At 44.9% G+C, this 24,098-nt stretch overlaps 3 protein-coding genes across 10 annotated transcripts in view; all 3 read left to right on the forward strand.

The window, feature by feature from the left end:
• Positions 1-9,079, forward strand: part of OSBPL5 (oxysterol binding protein like 5) — a 114,665-nt gene extending 105,586 nt beyond the window's left edge. For all 7 annotated transcript variants that reach the window (XM_064513124.1, XM_026092761.2, XM_064513123.1 and 4 more), the window contains exons 17-22: positions 1,447-1,583; positions 4,283-4,468; positions 4,992-5,130; positions 6,279-6,396; positions 7,023-7,125; positions 7,736-9,079. In XM_064513124.1, coding sequence (XP_064369194.1) covers positions 1,447-1,583; positions 4,283-4,468; positions 4,992-5,130; positions 6,279-6,396; positions 7,023-7,125; positions 7,736-7,871 — 819 coding nt within the window. In that variant the 3' untranslated portion in view covers positions 7,872-9,079. The remainder of the gene's footprint in view (positions 1-1,446; positions 1,584-4,282; positions 4,469-4,991; positions 5,131-6,278; positions 6,397-7,022; positions 7,126-7,735) is intronic.
• Positions 9,080-10,582: 1,503 nt separating this feature from the next.
• On the forward strand, positions 10,583-21,191 carry LOC112978952 (tumor necrosis factor receptor superfamily member 6-like). Its single transcript, XM_026092764.2, has 10 exons — positions 10,583-10,735; positions 12,059-12,149; positions 12,984-13,115; positions 13,319-13,430; positions 14,010-14,083; positions 14,808-14,903; positions 15,911-15,945; positions 18,456-18,791; positions 19,502-19,550; positions 20,393-21,191. The coding sequence occupies exons 1-10, from the start codon at positions 10,700-10,702 to the stop codon at positions 20,686-20,688; spliced, it is 1,257 nt and encodes a 418-aa protein (XP_025948549.1). The 5' UTR covers positions 10,583-10,699; the 3' UTR covers positions 20,689-21,191.
• Positions 21,192-21,556: 365 nt separating this feature from the next.
• Positions 21,557-24,098, forward strand: part of CARS1 (cysteinyl-tRNA synthetase 1) — a 42,977-nt gene continuing 40,435 nt past the window's right edge. The window contains exon 1 of one of the 2 annotated variants that reach the window (XM_064513126.1): positions 21,557-21,694. In XM_064513126.1, coding sequence (XP_064369196.1) covers positions 21,670-21,694 — 25 coding nt within the window. In that variant the 5' untranslated portion in view covers positions 21,557-21,669. The remainder of the gene's footprint in view (positions 21,695-24,098) is intronic. The other variant, XM_064513127.1, reaches the window with a different exon arrangement.

A 24,098-nucleotide genomic window follows, 5' to 3' on the forward strand; every position in this document is an offset into this window, starting at 1 on the left:
GCTGAGCTTCTTCCGCCAGGCATTTTCTTCTTTTTATGTAAAAGCTAATGGCCATTTTGAAACTAGGGAAATTTGCGCTTTCCAGATGTATGAGAAGATATTTGCTTCCTGTGCCTGGGAAGCTTTTCCGTTCCAATCTCCCTTTCCTGCCGGATGCGCTGGGGCAGCTGTGGGTTGTGCTGGGCTGCAGATCACATTGTCAGTGTCAGTCCTGGGAATGCTGCCCACAGGAGCATGTGCTCGAGTCACTCCCCCCGGGTGCTGTGCTAACATGGTTGCATGCCTCTCAGCCTTCTGCGTTTGGGCTTTATCAGCCTGAAAATCATTTTTTCCTCCCTGGCTCTTTATGCTGGTTGTTTGTGGTGTGCAAAATTAGAATGATGTATAAAAGAAGTTAAATGGCTTTGAAAGGGTGGCTCTGCAAGCCACCACTTGGGACTGCATGCGGTGAATGGTGCAGCAGCTGGGTGGTGGTGGGAGTGTTGTTTGCCAACGTTGCCAGTGTTGTTTGTTGACCTGAAAAGCCACCCAAATAAAGAAGAGAAAGCAGATCCCAGTGCTCCTCAGCCCCAGGATCAAAGCAGCCCTTGAGGACTTTTACACCTGCCTCTTAGAGATGCCCATAGCGGTTTTGGATAGTGCCCCCTACATCCAACATCAGTAGCGGGGGGCTCTTGGGGTCTGAGCTCCTGCCCTGGACCTGGCACCTGGGACATGTCAGAGGAGGTCCTGAGAGGGGCTTTGGGAAGGGGCGAGGGCCTCTCGGGGCTGATGGGGTTTAAGAGCTGAAAACACGGGAAATGGACTTTGAAAGAGAGCACGTTGAGGCAGAAGGGGTATTCAAGGGGGAATGGGGACATGCATCAGGGACTGCGGCAAGGGAAGAAATGGAACTGAGGTGCAAGGCAATGAGGCAGTGATGGGCAAGGCAAATATCTGTGCCCTAAAAATGGCATGGATGATGCTCAGGCCACATCCAGGCAACCGGATCCAGGCAACTAGTCTGAAAAAATAATATGAAAGAGTAGCTCTGCTTTCCAGAAAGGATGGTATTTTGGTAGTCTCTGCAAAGATTTCAGTAGGGAAGAGAAGATGGAATGGAAAAGACCTTGGGATCTTGTTTACGTATGTATGCTGGGGAGTACCTGGGAGGAATACCGTGGGAAGGAGAGCGTATTAAGGCACCTATAAATATGCTTTTGTGGGCACAAACTCTTGACTAATAAGAGGAACCTGGTCCCTTTCTAAAGCTTGGCCAGTGTTTCAGGGAATGCTTCTGTCATTTTAGAAACTCTCAGGAAATGTTCAATGAGACTTGATGGAAGGGGAGAAGAAAACAGCCCTCTGACCAAGTCCTACCCATCACCATCAGCTTACAGAAAGTTTCCAGTTGCTGGAGTTAGTTTCTGACTGTCACTAACCTTTTTGCTTAATTTTCCTTCTCAGGATGGGGAAGTGCACATAAATGAGCTGAAAAGCGGAAACACGGAAATGTTCTGGAACCCGACGAGTGAGGTGCGAAGGCAGAGGTTGAAGCGCCACATTGTGCTGTTTGAGGAGCAGACAGACTTCGAGTCGGAGAGGTATGGAGCCCTGCAGACATCTCACTGCTGCTTCCCCCCATGGGGACCAAGCAGGACTGTGTGGGCTCTGATTTCCCAGCACATTCCTGGAAAGGCAGTGACCTTGCTTTGCCTGCACATATTACCCAGCCATTGACCTGTTTTGCTCCAATATATTAATTCTGGGGTATTTCCATGAAGGGTTTTTCTGAAATAACCAGGTAGCTGGGTTGAGAAATGGTGGAGGCTACTTTATATCTGCTAAAATAACAACTCTCCCTGGACCCCAGAGAACATGAGTAGACTCTCCTTCGACTCTAAGAACTTTTTATGAAAGGGTAAAATGTTGATCTGAAGTTGGATGTCATGCTGCGATGTATTGTTTCAACTGCAGGCTCTTAAATTAGAGGCAGAAATTACGTGGAAAGTTTTGGCTTGAGCAGAGCAGTAGTTTGAACCACATTACAGGATTTTGTGAGGGAACATACTTAAACAGATGTTTAAGCCTTCCTCATAACCTCAGCTGATATTTCCAATACAGTGTGCACTGCATTTCTTAGGTTAATCCAGATTCACCTAAGAATATAGTCATGGTGCATGGTTTAAGGAATGGAAGGAAGGACTCCATGGCACAAGAGATTGCAGAGTACCCCTGAACTAGTGCCAGAGGAGCCACTGCTTGGAGAAGAACAGCTGGAGCAATGTCATGTGGCACTGCATTCAAACCAACCAGTCCTGCCATCTCACCAACATGGTTATCCAACACCAGCTAATATCCCAAGCCAGTATGTGCAGCATGCTGCCTGGCTCTGCATTATTTGGGCCGCTTGCCTGTGGACATCTAACATTGGTGTTGCCACATATCACGCTGAGCTGACCAAAAATACACCTGAGCATTGAGTGCCCTCTGGACAGCAGTGGACATTAAGGGCAATAAAGTCTGTGTACCATCTGTCTGTGTACCTTACACTTGTGCAATGCTATGTTTGTCACAAGATCAGAGCAGACTGGAGCACATTTCTTCTATTAATCTTCTGAAGAAGACTCTTTTAAAAGAAAGGAGAAATATCAGCCTTGGGGATAAAGAATTTCCATTTCTCTATTTACCAGGGTACTGCCAGAGCAGACTCCCTTTGCTCTGTCAGAGATTAGTAGTGACACATGCATGCACGTGAAGGAGGCAAAAGGAAAAATGTTCAAGATCCATAATAGACATGCCACCCAGCTTCGTTATTATGCTGGCAGTTGCATGAATAAATTACCATCTAATCCAGGTTATGTGCTGCCTGAATTGCTTAGTCCTCTCTGCAGTGCTGAAAATCACCTGTTTACACATACACTTGATGGTCTTCAAAGCTCATGCCATTTTGCAGCTCACTATGGAGGATCTCAGTGTGTGGCACATGCAGCTCTTGATGGAGTCGTCTGTGCTCGTCATGCAATTTCATGTTTTCCCCTGTCCCTCTGTGTTCCCAGAATTAGAGGAATGGCTCTTTACGCCACTGCATTATTTTCTCAGGCTGTTATTTTGGGTATTTTGTAAGGTCCGAAGCTCCTCCTCCACCTCCGCCACTTTGAGTTGAGTTTCCTTCCTTTGTTTCTGGAAGAAAAGATTCATTCACAGGAAAACGGGGAAAGTGACGTGTTGACTAGGACAGGAAAATGTTCCTCTGCCTTCAGTTAATTATCTAAGAAGCCGCTCTTTTAGAAGTGTTGAGTTAACTTTGAAATCATCGGTATCCCTTTTAAATTAAGAGCTCCACAGCAAGCTCTGAATTAAATGCAGTAATGCATCCATCTACTAAATGGAGAACTGGTGTTTTGTAGAGCTGGGAATACTGGGACAGCCTGGATTGCTGATGCCTATTCTAATTCCTAGACCATCTGGTAATGTTTTGGAATGGCTAACTCCTAATCTCAAAAGTATTTCCAGTCTGGATGGAAGATTAGGGTGCTCTGATTAGAGGAGCTGTAGAGAAGACCATCCCATTTTGGTCTGTATGGCTATAGTGAAAAGGAGGTAATGATTTTCTCTCATAAGGCAGATCCTCTTCTCAAGGCAGAGGCTCAGTGAGACATTGTATGACAAATTAGTTACCTTCTTGCACCAGAAAACAAGTGTGAGTGAAAACCTCTGTACATGCTTGCAGCTTGTGAGCACAAATGCACATCCAGTTATTGCAGACTGAATCAGCTTCCTACTGGTTACTAATTGTGTATGGTAATAAAACATAGCATGTGCAGCTGCAAGCCTTGCACACAAATTCATCTAGCAAGGCTTGTAAACTTTGAATGTAAAGGCTGTGTTTCAGGGATAAAGATTAACACAAAAGCTCCTGAACATATATGATTGGAGGGACCAGGAAGATAACATATTCTCCATTATACATCCATCACCTCTAAAGAGGCCACTGGCTTCAGTAAACTGAGCAAAACTATCTTATAACTCACACAGACAGCACTGGAGATTTTAATGAATATTGTAGGTGATGTTATCTAATGGAAAGTTTGCCTGTTCTTCGGTAGATCACTACACATAGCATTCATCTTTGCCATTCTCATAATATTGCTTTAATTTACAAGTCAAAACTGAGGCTGACTAATCCTGTTACAGTTCCTCTAGAGTATCAGGAGATCAGAAAAGCATTTGCTAAGGTTCCAGCTGGCAAAATACATTGCCATTTTACGGCAGTTTTACTTGCTTCCCTGTTTATTTCTAGGCTTTGGCAGCATGTAACTAGTGCAATAAACAAAGGCGACCAACACAAGGCAACACAGGAAAAATTTGTGCTGGAAGAGGAGCAGAGAAATGCCGCACGGGAGCGGAAGGAGAATGGCACAGAGTGGAAACCGCTGCTCTTCCAGCACGATGCCGCGACTAACGAATGGCGCTACAAATACGAGGAGTGAGTGGCGGGTCGTGGGTTAGGAGCACACCTCGCTGCTCGAGTCCCCGCTGATGCAAGCAAGGTTGCAGGCACAGCCTACACCCACTGTGCTCTCAGTCCTGCTGGTCCTGCCATTCCCCAAACTGTGCCCAGGGTTTGCTCTTTCTGAGCTCCAGGGCATTACTAGAACATCTATTGCTGATAAAAAATTGGGAATTGCTGGAAATGGAGACTTGGCGATGGAAAATCTGCTGTGCTGTTGGTACAAATCCATATTGCTGCCATCAAGTGACAAAACAGAACTGACAATTGTGGTCTCCCCTGGCATTAAGAGTGAAGCCTCTGGAGACCGAATCATCCTCACTTGTTGGTGGGAGCCGTGTATGCAGGGAAGTGTCTGTTACACCACATGGTGCATCTGCTGAAACTCTTGTTACGGGTAGGGGGGAATGTTCACCTGGTGCATCTGGAGTTGGTGCACTGCTCTTCACACATCTGGGGGAATTCTTGTTTTTCTGATTCTTTCCTTTGTTTTCCAAAGTTTAAGACCTTGGGATCCTTTGAATGACATTGCCCAATTTGAGAAGAACGGGATACTTCAGACCATGGAGAGACACTTATCCACAAGGATGTCAAACCACAAAATGACATGCATAAACAATCAAGTTACACGACACAAGGTAAAAAGCCTCTTTTGGGGAGTAGAATATCCTTTGCAATTGATTAGACAGCCCTTTTCTGCAGCATTTTTATGCAATGACAGCATAGGCTGAAAGGTTTGTTTTGGGGAGATATAACTAACATTTCCACAGCTGCAATATTATGCCATAATTAAATAGAAATCATAATTCTTTTTTGATATGTCCTGTCTTTTTTAGTATTTTTCTTCCCATCCTGTGTTAGTGACACTGACACTGGGTTCTGAATATGGCTGAGCTGAAGCGTTCAGTGTTTCCAAAGTAGTAAGATGTGAGCAAGGTGTTGGAGTACAAAACTAAGGGTCTGCAACTCAAGACTCAGGCCTTGTCATCTGCCTTTGTTACTTACTTCCTCCTAGATGGGACTTGTAACCTCTGTCCGTCCTTTCTGTTAAAGAGGGATGATACTTTCATATTTCACTGCATTCGTCTTTGGAGTAGTTTATGTCATTCATAAAATGCTTTGTAAGTGTAGAACTGCTGAGCCAGTTAGATGTAATCCATACTACACTGAAGAACTTGTATCTTATTCTGAGCATAGGCTTTTCTTTTGTAATAGCCAAAAATCTGAACATCTCTGAAACAGTGGGAAAGTTTAGGTTCAGAATTGGTTTTCAGACCCTCCAATATTTTGTGTTTGAATCAACAGGTTTGGTTTATTCATCCTAGAGTTAGGAAGAAACTTTACAAAAAGCATCAGGAAATGAAATATGAAAGTTCTGTGATGCTTAAGTCCTGTAGGCACCTTCTGAAAAATCTTCCCTGGGAAATTTTGTTTTGAATTTTTCTTCCTTTCATCCTTTCTCTTATGTATGGTTGGTGAGTAAACAACTCAGCAAAATGACTATAGAATTCATCACCAGTATGCATCACTTAAAGCTAGGACAGGAATAATTTGGATGCGTTTCCTAAAGATGTTACCATTTGAGAAAATGCTTCTGTACAGGGCATGTGTGTAATATCCTTAACTAGCTGCCTGGAGGCCAAATGCTAAGAGATGCTGAGACGGCAGTCAGACTTCACAGTCTCACAGATATTCCTCAGCACCCCGAATAATATTGTTTAAAGACAAATGCAGGAATGTTCAATTTGACAGTGACTAGGTCTCTCTTAATCCTCGTTGTATCTAGAGGTCTGCCAAAGATTGCAGGCGCCGTAAAGCCAGTGATCAGCCATCCAACCACAGCCAGAACACAGAGAGCAGTTGTTCGACACCAGAGTCTGTGCAGGAGCTGTCAGATGATGATGGCAAGTATTTGGGTATTGCTGGGGCTGGCTTTAATGTGCTTATCCCTTGAGCCCGGACACCTCCCAGCTTGGTTAATACTGCGGGCATGTAGCCCACAGACGACTGCAGAGGATATTCTGCTTTTGCATTTCCCTTGCTCACTTCTTCTGCTCTTTCTGCCTCGTGCTCTCCATGCCAACAAGGGCTTCCCAAGTCCTGGCGCAAGCATGTCGGAAAAACATGCACTGAAATTCCAGCAGTCAGATAGGAAACAGGCCTAGTTTCTCATTCCCTTTTCTCAGCTTTTGTCGGAGGTGACCTTGAGTATTTCAGATACAGGGGCAGGTGTGAGCACTGCATTCCCCATAGCTAGGGAGGATGCTGGGCTTTCTGCAAAAAAAAAGTTTCCTGAGAGCTGAGAAGTGGCCCCGAGCCAGTGTCACCAGACTCTTTCCACTGACCTCCATCTCCAGAGTGGAAAATCCTGTCCCCCATTTCCTTCTTCCCTGTTTTCCTGAAAGTGTCCCCCTTGGCTGTGTGGACCTGAGCACAGCCAACTACTTGCTGGGTGAGCCTGGCTGGTGTTTCACCATTGCTACCAGAGATGGTAATGCAAAACATGATGTCCTTCAATACTTTGCCGCAGGGTTTGAAAGTTTGTGCACTCAGTGCGGGAAAGAGATGAATCACTTGAAGGAAATACATTCAGCTGTCTTATCCCTACAGAGAGCCCAACAGGACATACACAGGTAACCATTTTCCCTCATCAAAGCAATGATCAAAATGGGCTAAAAATAACCTGTGGCATGTTAATTCCTCTGCTGTGGCCTTTGGATTGTCCTTATCAGCCTGTGGGGTGCAGTTAACCACTGTTTCACTAGGTTACATATTAACACACCAGAAAGACAAAACCAGTGCTTAGTGATAAAATCTCTTTATGAGGTAAAAAGCACACTTAGATCTGCTGGCAGTCCCAGCTGCAAAAGGGTTTGGAGGGACTGTACAAGGTGCTGGCTATAAATCTCTGCAAGGCAAGAAGGCACAGGTCTCTCTCGTTATCAGGCATTGAGTCTGTTAGGAATTTGTCTGCTGAGCTTGCTGCTGAGATGCAGCCACATGCTCCCAGCCCTGGGCTCCACGGCTGAAAAGCACTAGCATTCCCGCTTTTGATGTAAATCGCTATCCGTTGCCGCCACCGCGTTTGAGGGAAACCAAGCGGTGATTGCACCTGGTTAATGGCAAATCTTGAAGTGCTGGGATCCCTCCCTGTGTGCAAACTCTGGGGCTCTGGGTGCACACACACACGTGAATGCACGCCTGCCTCCTGCACACAAATAAACCTATTGTTTTCTCTTCCAGAAACCTCAGTGCTCTGAACAAAAAATCCTTCCACAGGAAGGGCTCTTCTGAAAGCTTCCTCCTGGACTCTCGCTGCTGGTTTCTCCTGTGCATCTTTCTCACATGCCAACTGTTCATTAATTATGTCTTCAAATAAAAGCACTACGTTTGGCAGCAATAACAATTCCTGGCTGCAGGAGGGGGGGCCACTCGCGCAAGGAGCCCAGCGAGGCACCAAAGCACTTTAGAACCAACGCGGCAGAGGTGGAAGCAAGTTGAAAAGCGAGGTGAAAAAGGGACCTAGGAACCTGCAAAACTTTGTTCCTCTGGATTATGTCATTTTTGCCTTTTACATGTACATCTTCAAGGACCTCTTAACCTGTATGGGCCTTAATGCTAAAGCCAAATGTAGCTTTAATTGTGCAATTTGTTTTCTATGTCTTGTCATTTTCTGATGCAATTAATTATTACCCAGCAGTATTGATACCCCAAAAATGGTAAACACCCCAGCGTTTTGGAAGGGTCACACAGGCCTGTTTTATAGCTCTACGAGTTAGGGAGTGCAGCTGGGGAGCTGTAAAAAACTGATGTTCACGGTGCCTGTCCAGCTGCATTTAATTATGGGAGGGAGCAACACTTGGTCCAAAAAATTCACCCCCTGGATGTTAGGCCACCATTTATTCTGTCAGCACACACAGAAGGGGACATCCGAATGTGTTTTGTTTTCCATTCCACAAGAATTGTAAATATGCACGATTTCCTAGAGCTGTTCCTCTTTAGGAAATGGGAAGTGTTCGGTAAAAACTCCTTGTTCTCTTACAGAACTGATTCATGTCCTGGACCAGGCCGACGGAGTGAAATGTCGGACATGCCTGTTTGTAAAACCTGGTTCCTTATTCTTATTGTTATTATTTGCTGTATGGCTGTTTTCTAATATCACACACTAGCACTGGAGAGAGGAATCATTGCCCCAAAATAAGTGAAAAGAGTGGGAGCAAGTGTGGGTGTATGTGTGTTCGATCGTAGGCACGTTTATTGTCAAAGGTCAGGAAGGAGGAAGGGTTTTGCCACTGCATTGTTCAACTCTGTTAATAGTCTTCCTATTTTACAACTTTTTTTAAAGATTTGCAATATTTTATGTAGACAGCAGACAATACTAAGCCTTTCTTTTCTGGCCTGAAGTAGTTCCAAGTGGTAAGTACTGCTATATATACAGCCTTAAAATACTTAGTGGTGGTGCCAGTCTGGGCTATCTTTCAATGTAAATGTTTCCAAATTTTTAACTACATTCCTCATCATATTCCCCAATTAGGGGAAACCTGTTTGTGCTTGGTATGTTGAAATAAAACTACACACGACTTTCAATGACAGTTTATCTGAGACGTTATTGTGTGTTTGAACATGGTTTTGTATTTTATAGCATTTTACAAGCTGTCAACTCTTAGGCCATGCTTTTCAGAAGGAAAACAACAGGAATAGGCTTGCAAGAGCTTCTGACAGAGAAGTACTTTAGAACAGCACTAGTATTTTGATATTGATCTGGCTTGAATTGATCATGTCTTTTAATTGTATTGACTTTGGCAAAATAGAAAGAAAAGTGCTTGCCTTGATTTTGAGAACTGTCTTGTACATAAATTTGCAGACTTGTCTTTAGAAAACCTTAACATTAAGGAGATAATTTGATTATAGTGAATAGGCAGTCACATAAAGAGAAAAGTAGAGCTCTCCGATGTGATTAAACAGGGTGAGAACCAGCGTCTGGAGGTTTGAGTGAGAAATAAATCACAAATACTAAAGAGTGAGACTGATTTCCCTATCAGAAAAAAGGTTCCAGGAAAACAAAGGATTTATCATCCATGACATGTTCAGTCAAGATGGGATGCCTTTTTGGAGGACATCATCCTAGTCAGTCATTTCTGGGGAAGTCTGGCCTATGCTATATGCAGCGTAAAACTGGGTGATAATGGGTCCCTCTCGCCTTTGGCTATGAAAGAACCGTTTAAAATATCCATCTGGCTGTGCAAAGTCACTTAGGAACCTTGAAAATATTTGCTCCTAATGTGCAAACATGTCTGCTGATATCCTGCCTAAATCATCTCCCTTTGAATGTTCAGCAAGTCAGCACATCTCTGGCCTCCGTTAGCAGAGCCTTCCTCGTCAGGCAAGTTTCCCTTTGGGACGCTGTATTAGAGCTAGTGACAGGACCTTCTCCTCTTCTGTAGGGGTATTTATATTTCCTGAGTACAAATATATTTCAGATTTTAGAAGATAATTACTTAAAAAAAAAACTAAGCCAAAGAGAAGCAGTGTTGAACAGGAAGGCATTAGTAGGTGTTACACGAATGCTTCAGATTCCCTGGATCGCTTCCATTTTACCATGCAATCCTCACCCACAGGGGTTTCACCGCGACTTGTTCCTGCAGTCAAGTAATACAAATGTTCTTACCACTAGAGGTGCAGTTAGATGAATGAAACTATTAACCTACATAAACAAATTACGCGGCAGCAGCGGAGGAGTTTCCAACATCTGCTGCCGCAGGCAATTAAAAAATAATCCGGACAGGAAAAAAAAAAGTCCATTCATCCTTGTGCCGTAAGTTTTAAGGCAATTTCCAACATCTGGATGTGACTGTTGCTATGTGCATGTGGCGGGTGAAAAGCCTTTTGGAGGAAAAGTAGTGCCAGCAGCGCTGTTACTTATCTAGCAGCAATAGCTGGTGTTGAAAAAGTTGGGAACGGTTTTATGGATTAAAGGAAATCCCGGTGAGGCTTGCGAGCTTTCCGGGAAAGTCGCTTTCCCTCGTCGGCCCGTGCGGCCACCACCGGGGAGCGGCGAGGCGGGGCCGGGCCGGGCCGCAGGTGGCGGCGCGGGCGCTGGGGGCGGGCGGGGCGGATAAAGCGGCGGCGGCGCCGCCCCGGGGAGGTGCCGGGAGGCAGCGCGGAGCGGGGCCAGGCCGAGCCGGGCCGGGTCGGGGTGCCGCCGCCATGGGAGCCGGGGCGGCGCTGCTGCTGCTGGCTGCGGTGAGTGCGGGGCCGGGCTGGGCCGGGCGGGGGGTCCCTGCCGGGCGGCGGCGTTGGGCGCCGGCGTTGGGCGCCGGGGCTCGGCGCGGTTCGGGCGGCGGCCCCTTCCTTCCGTGCTCCCGGAGGTTTTGGGGGTCCCGAGCTAGCAGATCTCCTTGCACTGGCTCTGAAAGGGGGGCGAAAGCCCAGCGGAGGAGCTCGGCGGCGTGCGGGGAGGAAACGCCGCCCCGCATCCTGTAACGGGGCAGGTAACGGGAGCCGCGCGTAGGAGCAGTAGGAACCGTGCGCTTCACCCCCCTACCCCGGTGAAAGTTAAAATTACGAGTTAAGAATGAATCCTTTAATGGGACTCTAATTAGCTAACTGCTTAAGTTGTGGTTTAGGAAACTATGCAATTAAAAGAAAAGGCTTTCAGTCCTCGGAGAAGGGAGTTGGGCCGCAATCGCCGCGGAAGGGGCGAACATGCGTGTTGAGCTCTCGGCCCTGAAACTGCCTGCTGAGAGCAATTAGCTGCTTGTGAGGCAGATGTGGGCTCTGCTTTCCCCTCCCTCTCCTCCCTGCCGCTCTTTCCCCCTTGTCTTGTATGTAGGTGTGTTTAATTGACTTGTAGCTGTGGCCTGGTGCCTGCTGCACTGGGACCTCTGTGCCCGCCTTGTTTGGCGCACTGGAGACCCAGGTGCTTTGTAGGCCCACTGTCTGCTTCTCATTGCTGCTTTCCTGGGAGTTTACCGAGAGGCATGTAGGTCTCCGCAGTTTCCTTCCATTAAAAAAACTTCTTAATGCCCCTGTGGCTACAGTAAGTTATTTTTGTTCATGACTCAACTTGCCTTTTTCTGATTAGGATATTAAAGCCAGCAATAAATGTTCTCTGAGAGCGGCTGGGCGTTTCCTCCATTTTGCGGGAGGAAGATGAACACTGACCCTTCTGAATTAAAAAGAGGGAGGGAAAAAAAAGCGAGAGTACCTTGCAGGCCTTGCTTACGCAAGGCAGAAACCATACTTAATAGCGATGCCTCTGAAATTCGCTTCTGGTGAATTATTAACGGGGGGGAGGGGATTGAAATTAAAATAAGTGGAGGTGGGGGGTGGCTTCCTAAACTTATTTTGCTGCTGCCTTTAAACTTCATCCTGCTGCTCTAACCCATCCTTTGTGATTGTAATTACTTCTGTGTTGAGTACTTAGCAGAAATTAGTTTGGGTTTCCTTTGTGGCTTCCCATGAACATCTGAACGTTTTCAAGTCTTTGCAGGAACCTCTCCCTGAGATGGTATCGTGTTGGGAGAAGATGATTCACTGGAAAACACTTGTCTGTCTTTGCTGTAGGTTACACTGACGATTCCTGGAAATAGAGCGGATGAGTGTGATGAGGGAGAATACTTGCATGAAGGTTACTGCTGCAAATCTTGTCCAGCAGGTAGGACTTCAGACAGTTGTATTCTGATAAGAGCTGGATTTTTCCCTTCCCTCCTTTGAGATGATTGTGTTATTATTGCTTTTTTACATTGCATGTGGTGGAAGCTTAAGCTTGTCTGAAGTTGTGCTGGCTTTCTGGTGCTGTTAAGGTTGGGCTCCATTTTGAAGTGAGAGGCCCTTGCGCAACAGGAGATGACTGGGAAAGGCGCCTTGGCAGTGTGTCATAATCTCTGCCGGCTGCCCAGGATGAAGTGTTCAAAGGCGGTTTGGAGCAATGGCTAGTGAGCACGCAGAGTAGGCCCTGGGGAATTCTGGTATTTCTGTACTGGCATATAAATCTTCATTTTGGCTCTGATCCCACCCCATTTGATGTGTGCAGAGTTAACATAGCCTCGTGCCAAGAAGCACCCTGCACTTGGATAGTATCACAGGGCTATGAGTCATATTTAAAGAGACCTCAAACTGAACAGACCCTTAGGCAATCCTCCCTGCACCTGTTATGCCCCCTCAGGTGAGGTGGCTCTGTGTTGGACACTTGGGTGACTCTCCAAGTTGTAACACGCATAGCCCAGTTCTCCCAAGTGCCCAGGAAGCTCTGTGCATCCCCACAAAGGCCAGGCTGGCTGCTTGGGTCAGTGCTGCTCCTTGTCTGAGCTGCAAGCTGTGAACGCGACTCCTGATGGTATTGTGCCAATCAATTCACACAGAGCACCATTCCTTTAAGAGGAGGAGTTCAATGAACATTGATCAAAATTACTTTGTGACAACCTGTTATGCTCCTTCACATGTTAAATGACTGCTCCAGACTGCCGCTGCTGCTTCTCCTCTTCCACAGGTACTTATGTTGCTCAGCACTGCAATGCTTCACATGTGAGAGGAAGATGTGCCCCTTGCACTGAAGGAGAAGACTATACTGCTCATGCAAATGGCTTGGAAGAATGCTTGCCATGCAAGCAGTGCAAAGATGGTACTGAAAGACTTTGGCATCTTAATCCCTGTACACCTTGCTTAATGTGGGAAGCCTAATTCTCTCATTTTTGCACTTCCAGTTATGGAGAATATAGGGGGAAAAAAAAAAAAACTGCCCTTATGGCTGGGGTATAATTTATGCACAATTGTGAAGAGCTGTAACTTTTATCTTTATTTTTGTAACTTATGTTTTATTTTTAGATCAAATAACTTTAAGGACCTGCACTCCGACGCATGATACTGAATGTCAATGCAAACAAGGGTATTTCTGCCCTGCTGAGGGCTGTGAAATATGTCAGAGATGCAGTACAAAGTAAGTGCAGTAATGAATACAAGCAACTGTTTTAGTAAACATGAAAACCAGGGTCCAATCCATGCCCATACCTAACATGTCATTAACCTGTGAATAATTCTCTTAAAGCCAATGGCATTATTCATACACTTAAGTTTTGTGTTTTAGAGTACACAAGGTTGAGACCTAGAAAGATAGGGATTTCGGTACTGTTACATTTGTTGCTTACTTCTGTATGCTTACACATTTGTCATATCTTTAGATTTGTACTTTCCCCACATACACACTTGAATGAGCTTTCCACTAGCTTTCAGTAGCAGCTAACCCAAATTTTCATGAGGTAGAACTACCTGTTAAAGGAAAGTATGCTTGAATAATGCATCTACTGGTTTTCCCACCCCTCCACTTAGAGGCTAGCATACATGAATTTTTAACTTGCTTTGCTGCTGCTTAATCTCAAGTTGTTTAAAGCTGCACTTCTAACAAAATACTGTTTTATGCATGTTCTGTTTGTTTCTAAGCTCTACCTGAAAACAGGCCTGAGCAGAAATGCAAATCTGGTTTGGAAATGTAGCTACAACTGTGTCTTATCTGTTTCAGGTGTCCGGAAGGGAAAGAAATTGTTCAGAATTGCAATGCTACGATGGACCTAGGATGTGGCTTACCTGGTCAAGGTCTGGTGCATAACGACCACTCAGCTTGGTCTGTTTGATCTCTGCTGTCCAGTGAATGATAAAGAAGCAGCCTGTAAAATAGAGGCTTGAACTGTTGTGACGTATTTAAAAAGCTTCTCTATTTCGATTTGGATGTTATGTGCTAAAGACAAGTTATTAAAGGGGCTGTAGTCACAAACTATCCTACTATCTTAAATTTTGCTGCAAGCAAAAGAATGCCTCGGTGGGAAAAATGTTACATGTGTTACCAGGGTTCTCAAAGCTGTAACAAGTGCTGTTGTTTAAAGTTACAGGTAGTAAAAGGGCTTCTTTCATGTTTCATGTTAGTCTGAGAAGTACGCATTCAGCTGGTGGGTAGCTGCCCTCAGACTAGAGGGAAATGAATCAGGATTACTGACACTTTAGCACATGAAGCACTCTGCCATCTTTTTGCATGCTTGTTTCTTTTTTGTTTTTCTTCTGAAAGCCTTGTAGAAGTTGTGCTACAGCTCTGTATAGAAGCCCTAACCGCTGTTGGGACACCAATGTGCAATGTGAACCACTACTTACCTGTTCAGGTTGGCAAACAGTCACAGTGATTTTCCTGAGACAGAAGCTAGCTAGGTTGTTACACTAGTCCTGAACGTAGATCGATCTCTTGAGCAAGAGTTAAGACTATCATTCTTGCACTTCAGATTATTTGTGGACTGCTTCAAGCATTCATTTTCATTCTTCTCTTTTGCAGGAAATGCATCTTTTATTTGGGTTATTGTAGCTGGTTCTGTCTGTCTGATTTTGGTGCTGTTCTCTTTCATATTTAGAAAGCTGAAGAGTGATAAAGGTAATTGTCTTTACTATCCATAAACTTTCCAAACTAGGCAAGGCATGCACCGAGGCTACTCTCTGCCTTTTGTGTTGCTTTATAGGGAATCTCTTTAACTGAAATAAGATGGAGACTAGTTATGTTCAGTAAATAAAATGTGTAAAGCTGGACTATGAGATTGCTTACTTCACTGAATAGATGTTTTAGTTTCAAACTAAGATTAGCTTAAAGGAATTTTACCTACTTGCATTTTGTTGATAAAACACAAGCTAGAAACACTGAGGAAAAGGTTTGTGAGCAAGTTCAGAGGAATGGGGCAAGAAGCAGCAACTAGTTAGATCACTGATTTATTTCACTTGATGTGTTTGACTGTAGAGGGTTTTTTCCTCCTTTTTCCTTTCAAATCATTGCCTTGGCTTCACTTCAGCCTCTTAAATGTCAGTGTTAGCCAAGCTGATAAGTCCTATGTGAATTCACTGCATTTAGTTCTAGAAGATGGACATATTTTCTTGGGGAGGGGGGGAAACCTTTTATTTCCACTACTGTATAGTAAAGTATCTTTGCAACTAGCTTAGTTAGACAAGAATAATATTGAAAATAGTTCTAAATCTTGAACAATAAACTTTGTTCAGAACTTGGCTTGTTGATTGTGCTGCAGTAAAAGCAACACAAGTGGCTACAAATTGTAATATCTCATGAATGCATTAAGAATCAGGTTTTTTCCTCTCTCTCCCTCCCCCCTTTTTTTTGGGGGGGGGGGGGGAAGGAAGAGAGCCTTAAAAGCTGAACAGCATCTTGAGGTCTATATTTTATTAAGTAGAACCATTTATCTGTCCTCTATATTAAGGAACAGTGTTTGCATGCTATTAGTGGAAGCTGAGGACAGTACTGTTACGATACAGTTCAAGGAAACTAAATTGCTTTTATTAAAACTTTGATTTATGTCATAAAACTTGTACAAATTCAGCTATATTTAATTTGCTGCAGTTTATATAAGTTGCTGATACACTTATCTTATTTTCCAGCTGCTTCAATAAGTAAAGATGCAGAGAAAGGTCTGGTAAGTATATAATGGTTGAAGTGTTTAACCTCACAAAGCTTTGTGCAAGCAACTAAGATAGTGCTTAATTGTACTGCATATACACAGCTCTGATTTGTCTCGTTGCACACCTCTGGCAGGGTGTGTCCCCAAGATACAACAGGCTGTGATTCATACAGGGCCGGATGTTAACAGGGCCTGATGTATTCCTTAGTTGCGTGTATCCACTGCAGCTGGCCTTTCCAGTGCTTCCTTGCAAACATTCTGGTGCCTGTGGCCAGAATATTTTGAACTGTCTCATAAGATAATCAAAAGTCTCCTCAAGGACAGCAAGTTGAGGTTCTGGGCTCAGCACGTGCCAGTTGAGGAGTATGTCCCTGGAAAGTGTTCACTGAGCTAAACCTGGCTGCTAGCACATATTCTACTTCTAAAGCTAGTTTCTCCCTTGCCTTCTGTAGTCAAAAACAATTCTAGAACTAATTTTAATTCTAAAATTCTACCACACAGCATGAAAAGCTTTACTCATCAGTGACTTACTGCCAGCTTTGTTTTTGGCCTCTCTGTTTAGAAGTTACACTCCTAATAGTACAGCAAGGTAGAAATGAGCTACATCTTCTCACTACTATAGTCAATAAGACATAACACCAGGCTGTTAAACCAAAAAAAGGCTTAATGAGGATATTAAAAAAAAAAAAAAAAGCATGCAAATTCCTCTCTTGGCACGCACAACATGTTCTTTTCCCTGATGCCTGCCTTGTCCCACACCCAGTGTGAGTCCTACTTACCTTATACAGAGCTGTTGTCTAACTTACTGGTTAGACATTTGAAATAACTGAAGTTATTTTAGTTATTTCACAAATATTTGAAGACTGAAAGAAAAGAATTGAAAGATCTGTTTAAAAACATCACCTTAAACTCTTCTCTTTTTTTAAGGTCCATAAGTGGCTCAGATATCTGAATCATCCATTGGGTTTTGTTGGGTTGTGCCTTCCCCTACGCCCTGGCCAGATTTGCAGCGCTTCGTATATTCGTAGAAGCTGATGAAGGAACATGACAGAAAACCTGATCCAAAAGATTGTAGCATAGGAATAGGCAAACATAACATCACCTTATTTTCAATAAAACTTCAGTAGATTGTGATCACAAATCAGCGTATGGTGACACTTAGGCTTGGGACAATTATTTCAAAGCTAAGTTGCAGTATCTGCATACTTGAAGTATTCATGGTATGCTCAGCAAAAGTGTTTGCGAAGGAGAATTACACTGATTGTCCTGAGACCAGGTCTTTGGGCATCAGTGTATTGTCCTTTCCAAAGAAGTACCTGTGAAATTCCACTGCTGCAGAAAATATATTGAGAGACTTTATTTCCTTCCAAAATAGAGCAGCAGCTAGCCATGCTGTAACTACTCAGTCACTAGATTACCTGTTCACAAACTATGCTGTGTAAGTAAGAGCAACTTGACTAACCTGTTTCTACCCTTAAAGAGAAAGTAGATTCAATGAAAATGATGTATGACCACATGGGCGATGAGTGGGGCGGTTCTCTCACATCCATGCCTGCTTGTGCTGTCAGTCACGTAGTTGCATCACGTGCAGGTCCCTGACCCTGGACAAATAAAGGGAACACACTGGCTCATGCTGATGGTGGAATTGCACTTTAATGAATACAAGTCTCAATGGAAGAAAATCAATACTGGCTCTCACTTTCCAGCTTCAGGAAAAAAAAAAAAAAAGAAGAAAACCTAAAACTTCCCAGTTTCAACACTAGCTGACTTTCAAGTAGTTCTATATCAGTATACATTGGAGGTCTGGCTACTTGTGCTGTTCTTGATGGGTCATCATTGGCCTGAGGTGAAGTTATACCCCATGGCATAAGCTTGTGTGATGCACTGACAATGCCAAAAATGACGAAGCTATCTTTCTTCCTTATATTTACTCCCTCACTAAAGTGACCCAATAGGCGTGGCTGCTCACTGGATTCTTTGGACTGATTTATTTTGTGAATCTGACAGAAAATTTAATTTTTTTTGGGGGGGGGGGGAAGCTGGCAGATTTGTTTGAAGCTGATGTGCTATATCAGTTTAGCAAAAGCTTTGGGAAGGTCTCTGTCACCATTAGCAGGCTGTGTGGTCAGCTCATGTGTAGCATACAGTGTAATCGCTTCCCCTTCCCCGTCAGAAGGGGTCCATCTCCTCTGTGTTTAGAGAGGAACAAGCATTAATACATGCCACTGGAGATACTACAGAAGGTTTTCTTCATTTGTTACGGAGGTAGCTCATGAGCCTTACCTGGCAGTCTACTGGGAGCAGAACAGCCAGCGAGATGGAGCATTTAGACTAAAGCCATTTGAAGTCCAAATCTATAAAGGCAGTAACTTCACATATTTGTAACTCTGCCAAGTTAGCAGGTCTCCTATTATTTCTCTTATATTCAGTGACTCAAACTATTCCTTTTCCTTCTCCTAGACCATCCTTTAAAGCCTACCTATGAAACATCCTCTAGAAGTAGAATATATTTTTATTCCTTACAGGAGTCTGAGGGCAGTACTGAAAGTCTCATTTTATCTGAAGTGGAGACAGCTGCAAATAATGCAGCCAGCACAGAGAATGAGAAGTCTGGGGAGAACACGGAAGGCCAAGCACATACCAGCATTAACCTAGAAGTGGGAAACGAATCACCAGAGGATGACAGCGCTGCACTTTCTGAGAGAAGCACAATTCTGCCCAGCAGCTTGAGGTGCCAAATAGAAAGGTTTTGGAAGAGGCTCAAAGAGTCTTCGCTGTCAGCGAAAACAAGGCAGAATCCTACTTTTCATCCAAGTGCCTGGTTTAAAGTGGCATGTGGTAGGATGCCAGCAAATCATGCGGTAAGTGGAAAAGTTCTTGGTGTATGTTCCCTGATAGATGTGTAATCAGTTAAGGTTTTAACTATCACTTGAGTTATAGATGCTGTTTTCAGGCAGAATGATAAGGGAGAGGGGGCTTTACTTCAAAGATTTAATAGAAAAGTCTGGGAAATGGCATCCTGGGAAGGCAGACTTCAGTCCCTCAATTAATCTGCTAGTCCTCTCTCAATCTCCCCTTTCAGTATTTACACAGAAGTCAGTCTTTTGTAATAGCAGTAAATGTGTTACTTTGCTTCACTTACCTGCTAGTAATACAGCTGTTCTCAGCATGCGGTTCTCTTTATTTATTCAAATACTTAATTTTCAGTTTTGCTTTGAAAACTGTCCCCCTCGCCCCTTATTTTACTGGCTTATGTATTGTGAAAGCAATGGGTTACATGATGCACTTCCATAAGGAAGGAGGACCAGGGTAGTCCTGTAATTTTTGACACTACTGTAACGAATGGAAACTTGGAATACCGGTCATACGAGTGTGAAGTACCAGCATGGTATGTAAGGGGTTGGAAATTTTCTGTCATGCCAGTTAAGGATCTTTAGACTTCAAGGTTTGTCCCTTGATCGCCTGAAAATTACTTCCCTTTCTATGTATTGTGAAAGTGGCTCAGGAATAGTTGCTGTAGATGAATAAGGTGTTCTGATCTGCAGCAGTAATGGTCCAACTTCATTTACAGGTAAAAGAACTGAAGTATCAAATAATAGTTAAAGATCTCTCTCAAAAGGGTAAGTATTACAGAGATGGATAATACTTGGAATGTGATTTGCTTTCTCCTGTTGACTTTATTGAAAGAATAGTTTAGGGAGACTAATGAGTATTGTTTAAAGCTACAAGGCTTTCAGTTTATTGTAAAATACGCTGAAACAGGATTGTTACAGCATTTAAGAAAGTAAGTCGTAATCACTGTGGTGGATTTTTCTTCCTTAAAAGAAGACATTTCTGCACTGGACCATAATGCAGTCATGCTTTTAAGTACAGTTCTGAGTTACCTTTTTTTTGTTTGTTTTTAAGCAAGCCTGTATCCCAGCAGTTGAATTTACCTTAATGACTGTGGTGTGGGTCAGAGCAGCAGGTCTTTCTCTCATATGTCCACTCAGATGTCAGACAGCATTGAATCCCTGCCCATCTGTCCATAGCCAGCAAGTTGGTGTGTCTGGATGTCCAGGTGAAAGGCTCTGCTCCCACTAGTCCTGGTGTGGCAGACCTATACCGATAGTGTAGCGAAGTGGTAACAACCCTACTATTGAAGAGCCCTGTTAAGAGTAAACAAAGACATGAAGGCCAATGAAATGTCCTCCAGAAACACCTTTACTGAATGGTATCTCATCTTAAGAGACTACTTGAAGATTAAGATATGTAGACTGGTCCCTTTAGCTTTTTTGTAAGATGACTCTGAGTAGGAAACCTATTTGTTATCCTCTTTAGGTGCTAACTTCATTGTTGCTATTTGGTCTGTGCATGTATTTGCTAAAAACTAATGGACAAACTAATACAAGCATATGTATTTTAGCTATCAAAAAATCTGTATTTTTAGAACCTAACCCGATCTTTTCTTTTTTTCTTTCAGAACTGAGAGATAGCTTTTGGGCTTTTATAAATGAAGTACCACCGAAAAAATGGAGGTGGCTTATGAGAACTCATCTGAAGGAGAATGATATTGATAAAATTATTTATGACTACCCTAATGACATAAGAGAGCAAAACTATCAGATGCTTCTCATCTGGAAAAACACACTGGGCGAGAAACAATCTATTATTAAGTTATTGGATGAGTTAAGGCACCTAGATACCAAGGCTTATGATAATGTATTGAACTCTTTAAAAAGTAATAACATTATAACTAAATTGCAAGTCACAGATTAACATTTTTAAATCAACTTTATAAATGTTTCTGTACATATGTGTCTGAACTTTCTGTATATGATGATGTCAACAGACTACTAGTAAAACTGATAGCGTTGACTTCAGGATATCCTCTTACCTTTCAGTGACTCAGGGAGTCAAAAGTGCTTTGACACAGTCAGTGGTTAGCTGTGACAAGGACTCCAGCTGCGTTGTTCACTAAGGTCTTTTGAGTTGTGCTGTATTAAACTCAGGTACCAGATGGCAACGTGTGAGGCACTTTGGCTGACTTTTCCTTCGTATGCAAGTGGACAAGGACTGTGCCTTATCTAGCTGTTATGTAGTAAACCATGAATGGTGTTTTTTTTTTTTTTTTAAGAGCAGAAAAGCTGTTATTGTTTTGAGAGGATTAACTGTATTGGCTTTCGAAACAGTGTCGTTTTGTTTATCTTAAGAGACTAAGCCTTCGGTATCCTAAGAACTGTTATTTTAAAGCACAGCAATAAAACCAAGTAGAGCCAGAAGCTACGACCGTCTGGTGCGATTGCTTGGCTGCGCCGTACGCTCGGTAACGCCTCAGCGGGAGGAAGGATGGGCGCGTAGCAGGTTTGGGGGGTCGCAGCCTCGGCCCGTGGGACGAGCAGCGCGGGATGAGGCGACGGCCGCAGCCCGCAGCGGGGCGTCAGGGCGGCCGCGGGGCGCCGCTCCCCTGAGGGGAGCCCGCGCGCGACGCCTCAGCGCGCGGTCGCCTAACGGCCGCCGCCCAACGGCCGCCCGGCCGCTTGGCGGGAACGCGGCGTGGGCGGGGAAGGCGGAGCGGCGGCCAATCAGCGGCGCGGCTCCGCCCCGCGGGCCGCGTCTCGCGCCGGGAGCGCGGCGGTGCCCCCCCGTTGCCGTGGTGACGCCCCGCTGGTCGGAAGTAGCGTCGGGAGGGGCGGGGCGCCGCTTCCGGGCACGCTGTTGCATCAGCTCGCGGGCGGCGGGAGCAGGAGGAGGAGCGGGATGGCAGCGCCCGGCGCCGAGCAGGGTAGGTCGGGGGCCGCCGGCGGCCCGGCCGGGCGCGGCGGGGACGGCCGGCGGCGCTGTCACGGCGCGCGGGCCCCGCGTCACGGCGCGGCAGGTGCTCGGCGGCGTGATGTCACGCCGTCAGTGGGCGCCGTGACATCACGCCGCCGCGGAGGGCGGGGGGCAGCGGCCCGTCGGGGGGTCGCGGGCCGCCATGTCGCGCGGGGGCGCCGCGCGGGGACGCCCGTGTTTGCCGGCACGCGTGGGGCGCCGCGGGCCCGGGGGCGGCTCCGCGGCCTGCGGGGCGGTTCTGCCCCGCTCGGGGCCGGGGGCGCCGCGGCCGCCGGGGCTCCCCGACGCTCGGGGCAGCTGCTGCTCGGCGTGACGTGGCGTGATGTCAGGCCGCGGCCGCTCGCGCTGCCCGGTGCCCTTCGGCTCTGCCGCCGCCGCGGGCCTGAACTTTGGCTTCCGCGGGCTGCGCGGTGGCCGGGTCAGTGCCGGGCCGCGCGGTGCGCTTGCCCGCGGAAGGAGCGCCGGGGCAGCCCTGTAAGTTTTGGCCCTGCTGTGACAGACGGGAACTCGGAATACGAGTCACGCGAGGGTGCGGCGCCGGCGTGGTGTGTAAGGAAACTCTGTCAGGCCACTTAAGGGTCTTCGGACTTCAAGGTTTGTCCCTTTTTCCTTACCGCCTGGCAGCTGCCTTCGTTTCTGCCCCTCACAGATAACATTCCTATGTGACCGCGTCCAGAAATACTTACCTTGTCAGTGGACTGGCTTTTCCAGATGTATTTTCAGCAAATTAGTTAATAATCTCCCCTCTTCCCCCCTCTCCCCCGCAAGTATCAGGTCAGTTACATTTATTAGTGGGCAAATAGTGTTTGTGTTTTACTTAGATTGTAATTGTCACGTTTTGTTTCAGCTTACGAAAAGCGAAAGTGAAACTCACAGATCTAAAGTGGACAGGACTAAGTAGCTCCTCCTTGGTGGGATGCTCCCATCTTAAACATCCCTGTTCTGCTAAAAGGTTCTTGAGCCCAGTGTGTGTCTTGAAAAGTCCTTTTTTATTTTTCGCTTCTCGCTCTCACAGTATGCTGTGTTCTTATACCTTGGGTAGCTGCATTTGTTCATTTTCTTTCTGTTTTTGTTTCTGAAATTGTTATGGAAAAGGACAATTCAGCTAAGCTGAACAGATAGCTTTTCTGTAAACACACTGGAGTGGCTTGCAGGAATGATAAATGGGCAATCTGAAGCAGTGTCAGTAATGAAACATGTTACACTTATCTTTTTTATGAGCTGTTTTTAATCTGTGAAAGCCAAGTTGGAAGAGAAATGAAATCTTAAAATATTTAGAATGGCCTAAGATTTTTTTCTCAAAGAATACCTCTGCAGAAATCCAGGAACATTTAAACCGACTTAGGAGTGACAAGGTTAGCAGGTTCAGGGAACCTCGAGAAACCTAATTTTTCCCTGAAGCGAAGTAACTCCCTGCTTTTTTGGAGGCTAGCTTACTGGATCTTTGGAAGAACGTGCTTTTGTTGTAGGTTTCAAGTTTATAAAAGTGCAAGATTTCCATAGAATTTGGTATTATGTGGGTTGCACATCATAGTTAAACTTTAAAAGCTATTTTCTGTACAAATAAGATGTAGAAACAGTCTTACACCTTGGAGTTTGTGTGTTGCTGCGGTTTTCCAGATGAGTTCATGGTGCCATTTAGTAGTCACCAAAACACTCCGTGTATGGAAAGAAGAACGTGTTACAATTACAGTGCCTAAAGAAATCATACACCTGTAATTACTGTACAAGAACAGTGTTAATGTTTACAGTGGAGTTTTTGGAAACAACTTTTAATACAGGGAAAATGTCACCATTGTTACATTATTAATATCCATTCTTTGGGGTTTTTTTGAGTTTATTTTGTTGCCTCTCTAATACTCACGGTCAGTGCTTTTTTTCTGAAAGGAATTGTTATTGAGTGATATGATTTGATACTTATGGATCATTCCATTCGCATGAGTTAACATTCAGCGTTATGCAACAGCTCTGTAATGTTCCTGCTTTTCTGTTGTCAAGAAGATGTTTCCTAAGAGTATTGAGTAGTAGCAACTGTAATCGTCTTGGGAGGAAAAAAATTATGATCAGAGAGAAGGGCTGTTTCTTAGCCTGGCTTCCCAAAACAGTAGGGGTTGGGAAACTCAGTACTGTGTGTGACCACTGGCCCTTCTCCCTCAATAGCTTTTGAATCCACTGACTGATATTAATTAAGTTTGACTGTGGAGCAGAGCCCTTAATATTATTAAACTTTCGCAAGTTCTCTAAGATCAGGAGCTAGTAGAGTGAGACAAGAGACCTTTCCAGCGGCCTGATCGAGGAAAAGGCAGGGAAAATTCAGCCCCTACCTACTATGTTGAAAGGCAGCAGGCAGCCGC

The sequence above is a fragment of the Dromaius novaehollandiae genome, chromosome 5 (genome assembly GCF_036370855.1).
Source record: "Dromaius novaehollandiae isolate bDroNov1 chromosome 5, bDroNov1.hap1, whole genome shotgun sequence".
Classification (NCBI taxonomy): domain Eukaryota; kingdom Metazoa; phylum Chordata; class Aves; order Casuariiformes; family Dromaiidae; genus Dromaius; species Dromaius novaehollandiae.

What these genes read in the sequence shown, in the direction of transcription:
- LOC112978952 (XM_026092764.2), top strand. Translation starts at nt 10,700, where the DNA reads ATGGGAGCCGGGGCGGCGCTGCTGCTGCTGGCTGCG. An exon ending in CTGCAAATCTTGTCCAGCAG is followed by an intron (nt 12,150 to 12,983) that starts GTAGGACTTCAG and finishes CCTCTTCCACAG; the next exon opens with GTACTTATGTTGCTCAGCAC. An exon ending in TAAAGATCTCTCTCAAAAGG is followed by an intron (nt 19,551 to 20,392) that starts GTAAGTATTACA and finishes TTTTTCTTTCAG; the next exon opens with AACTGAGAGATAGCTTTTGG.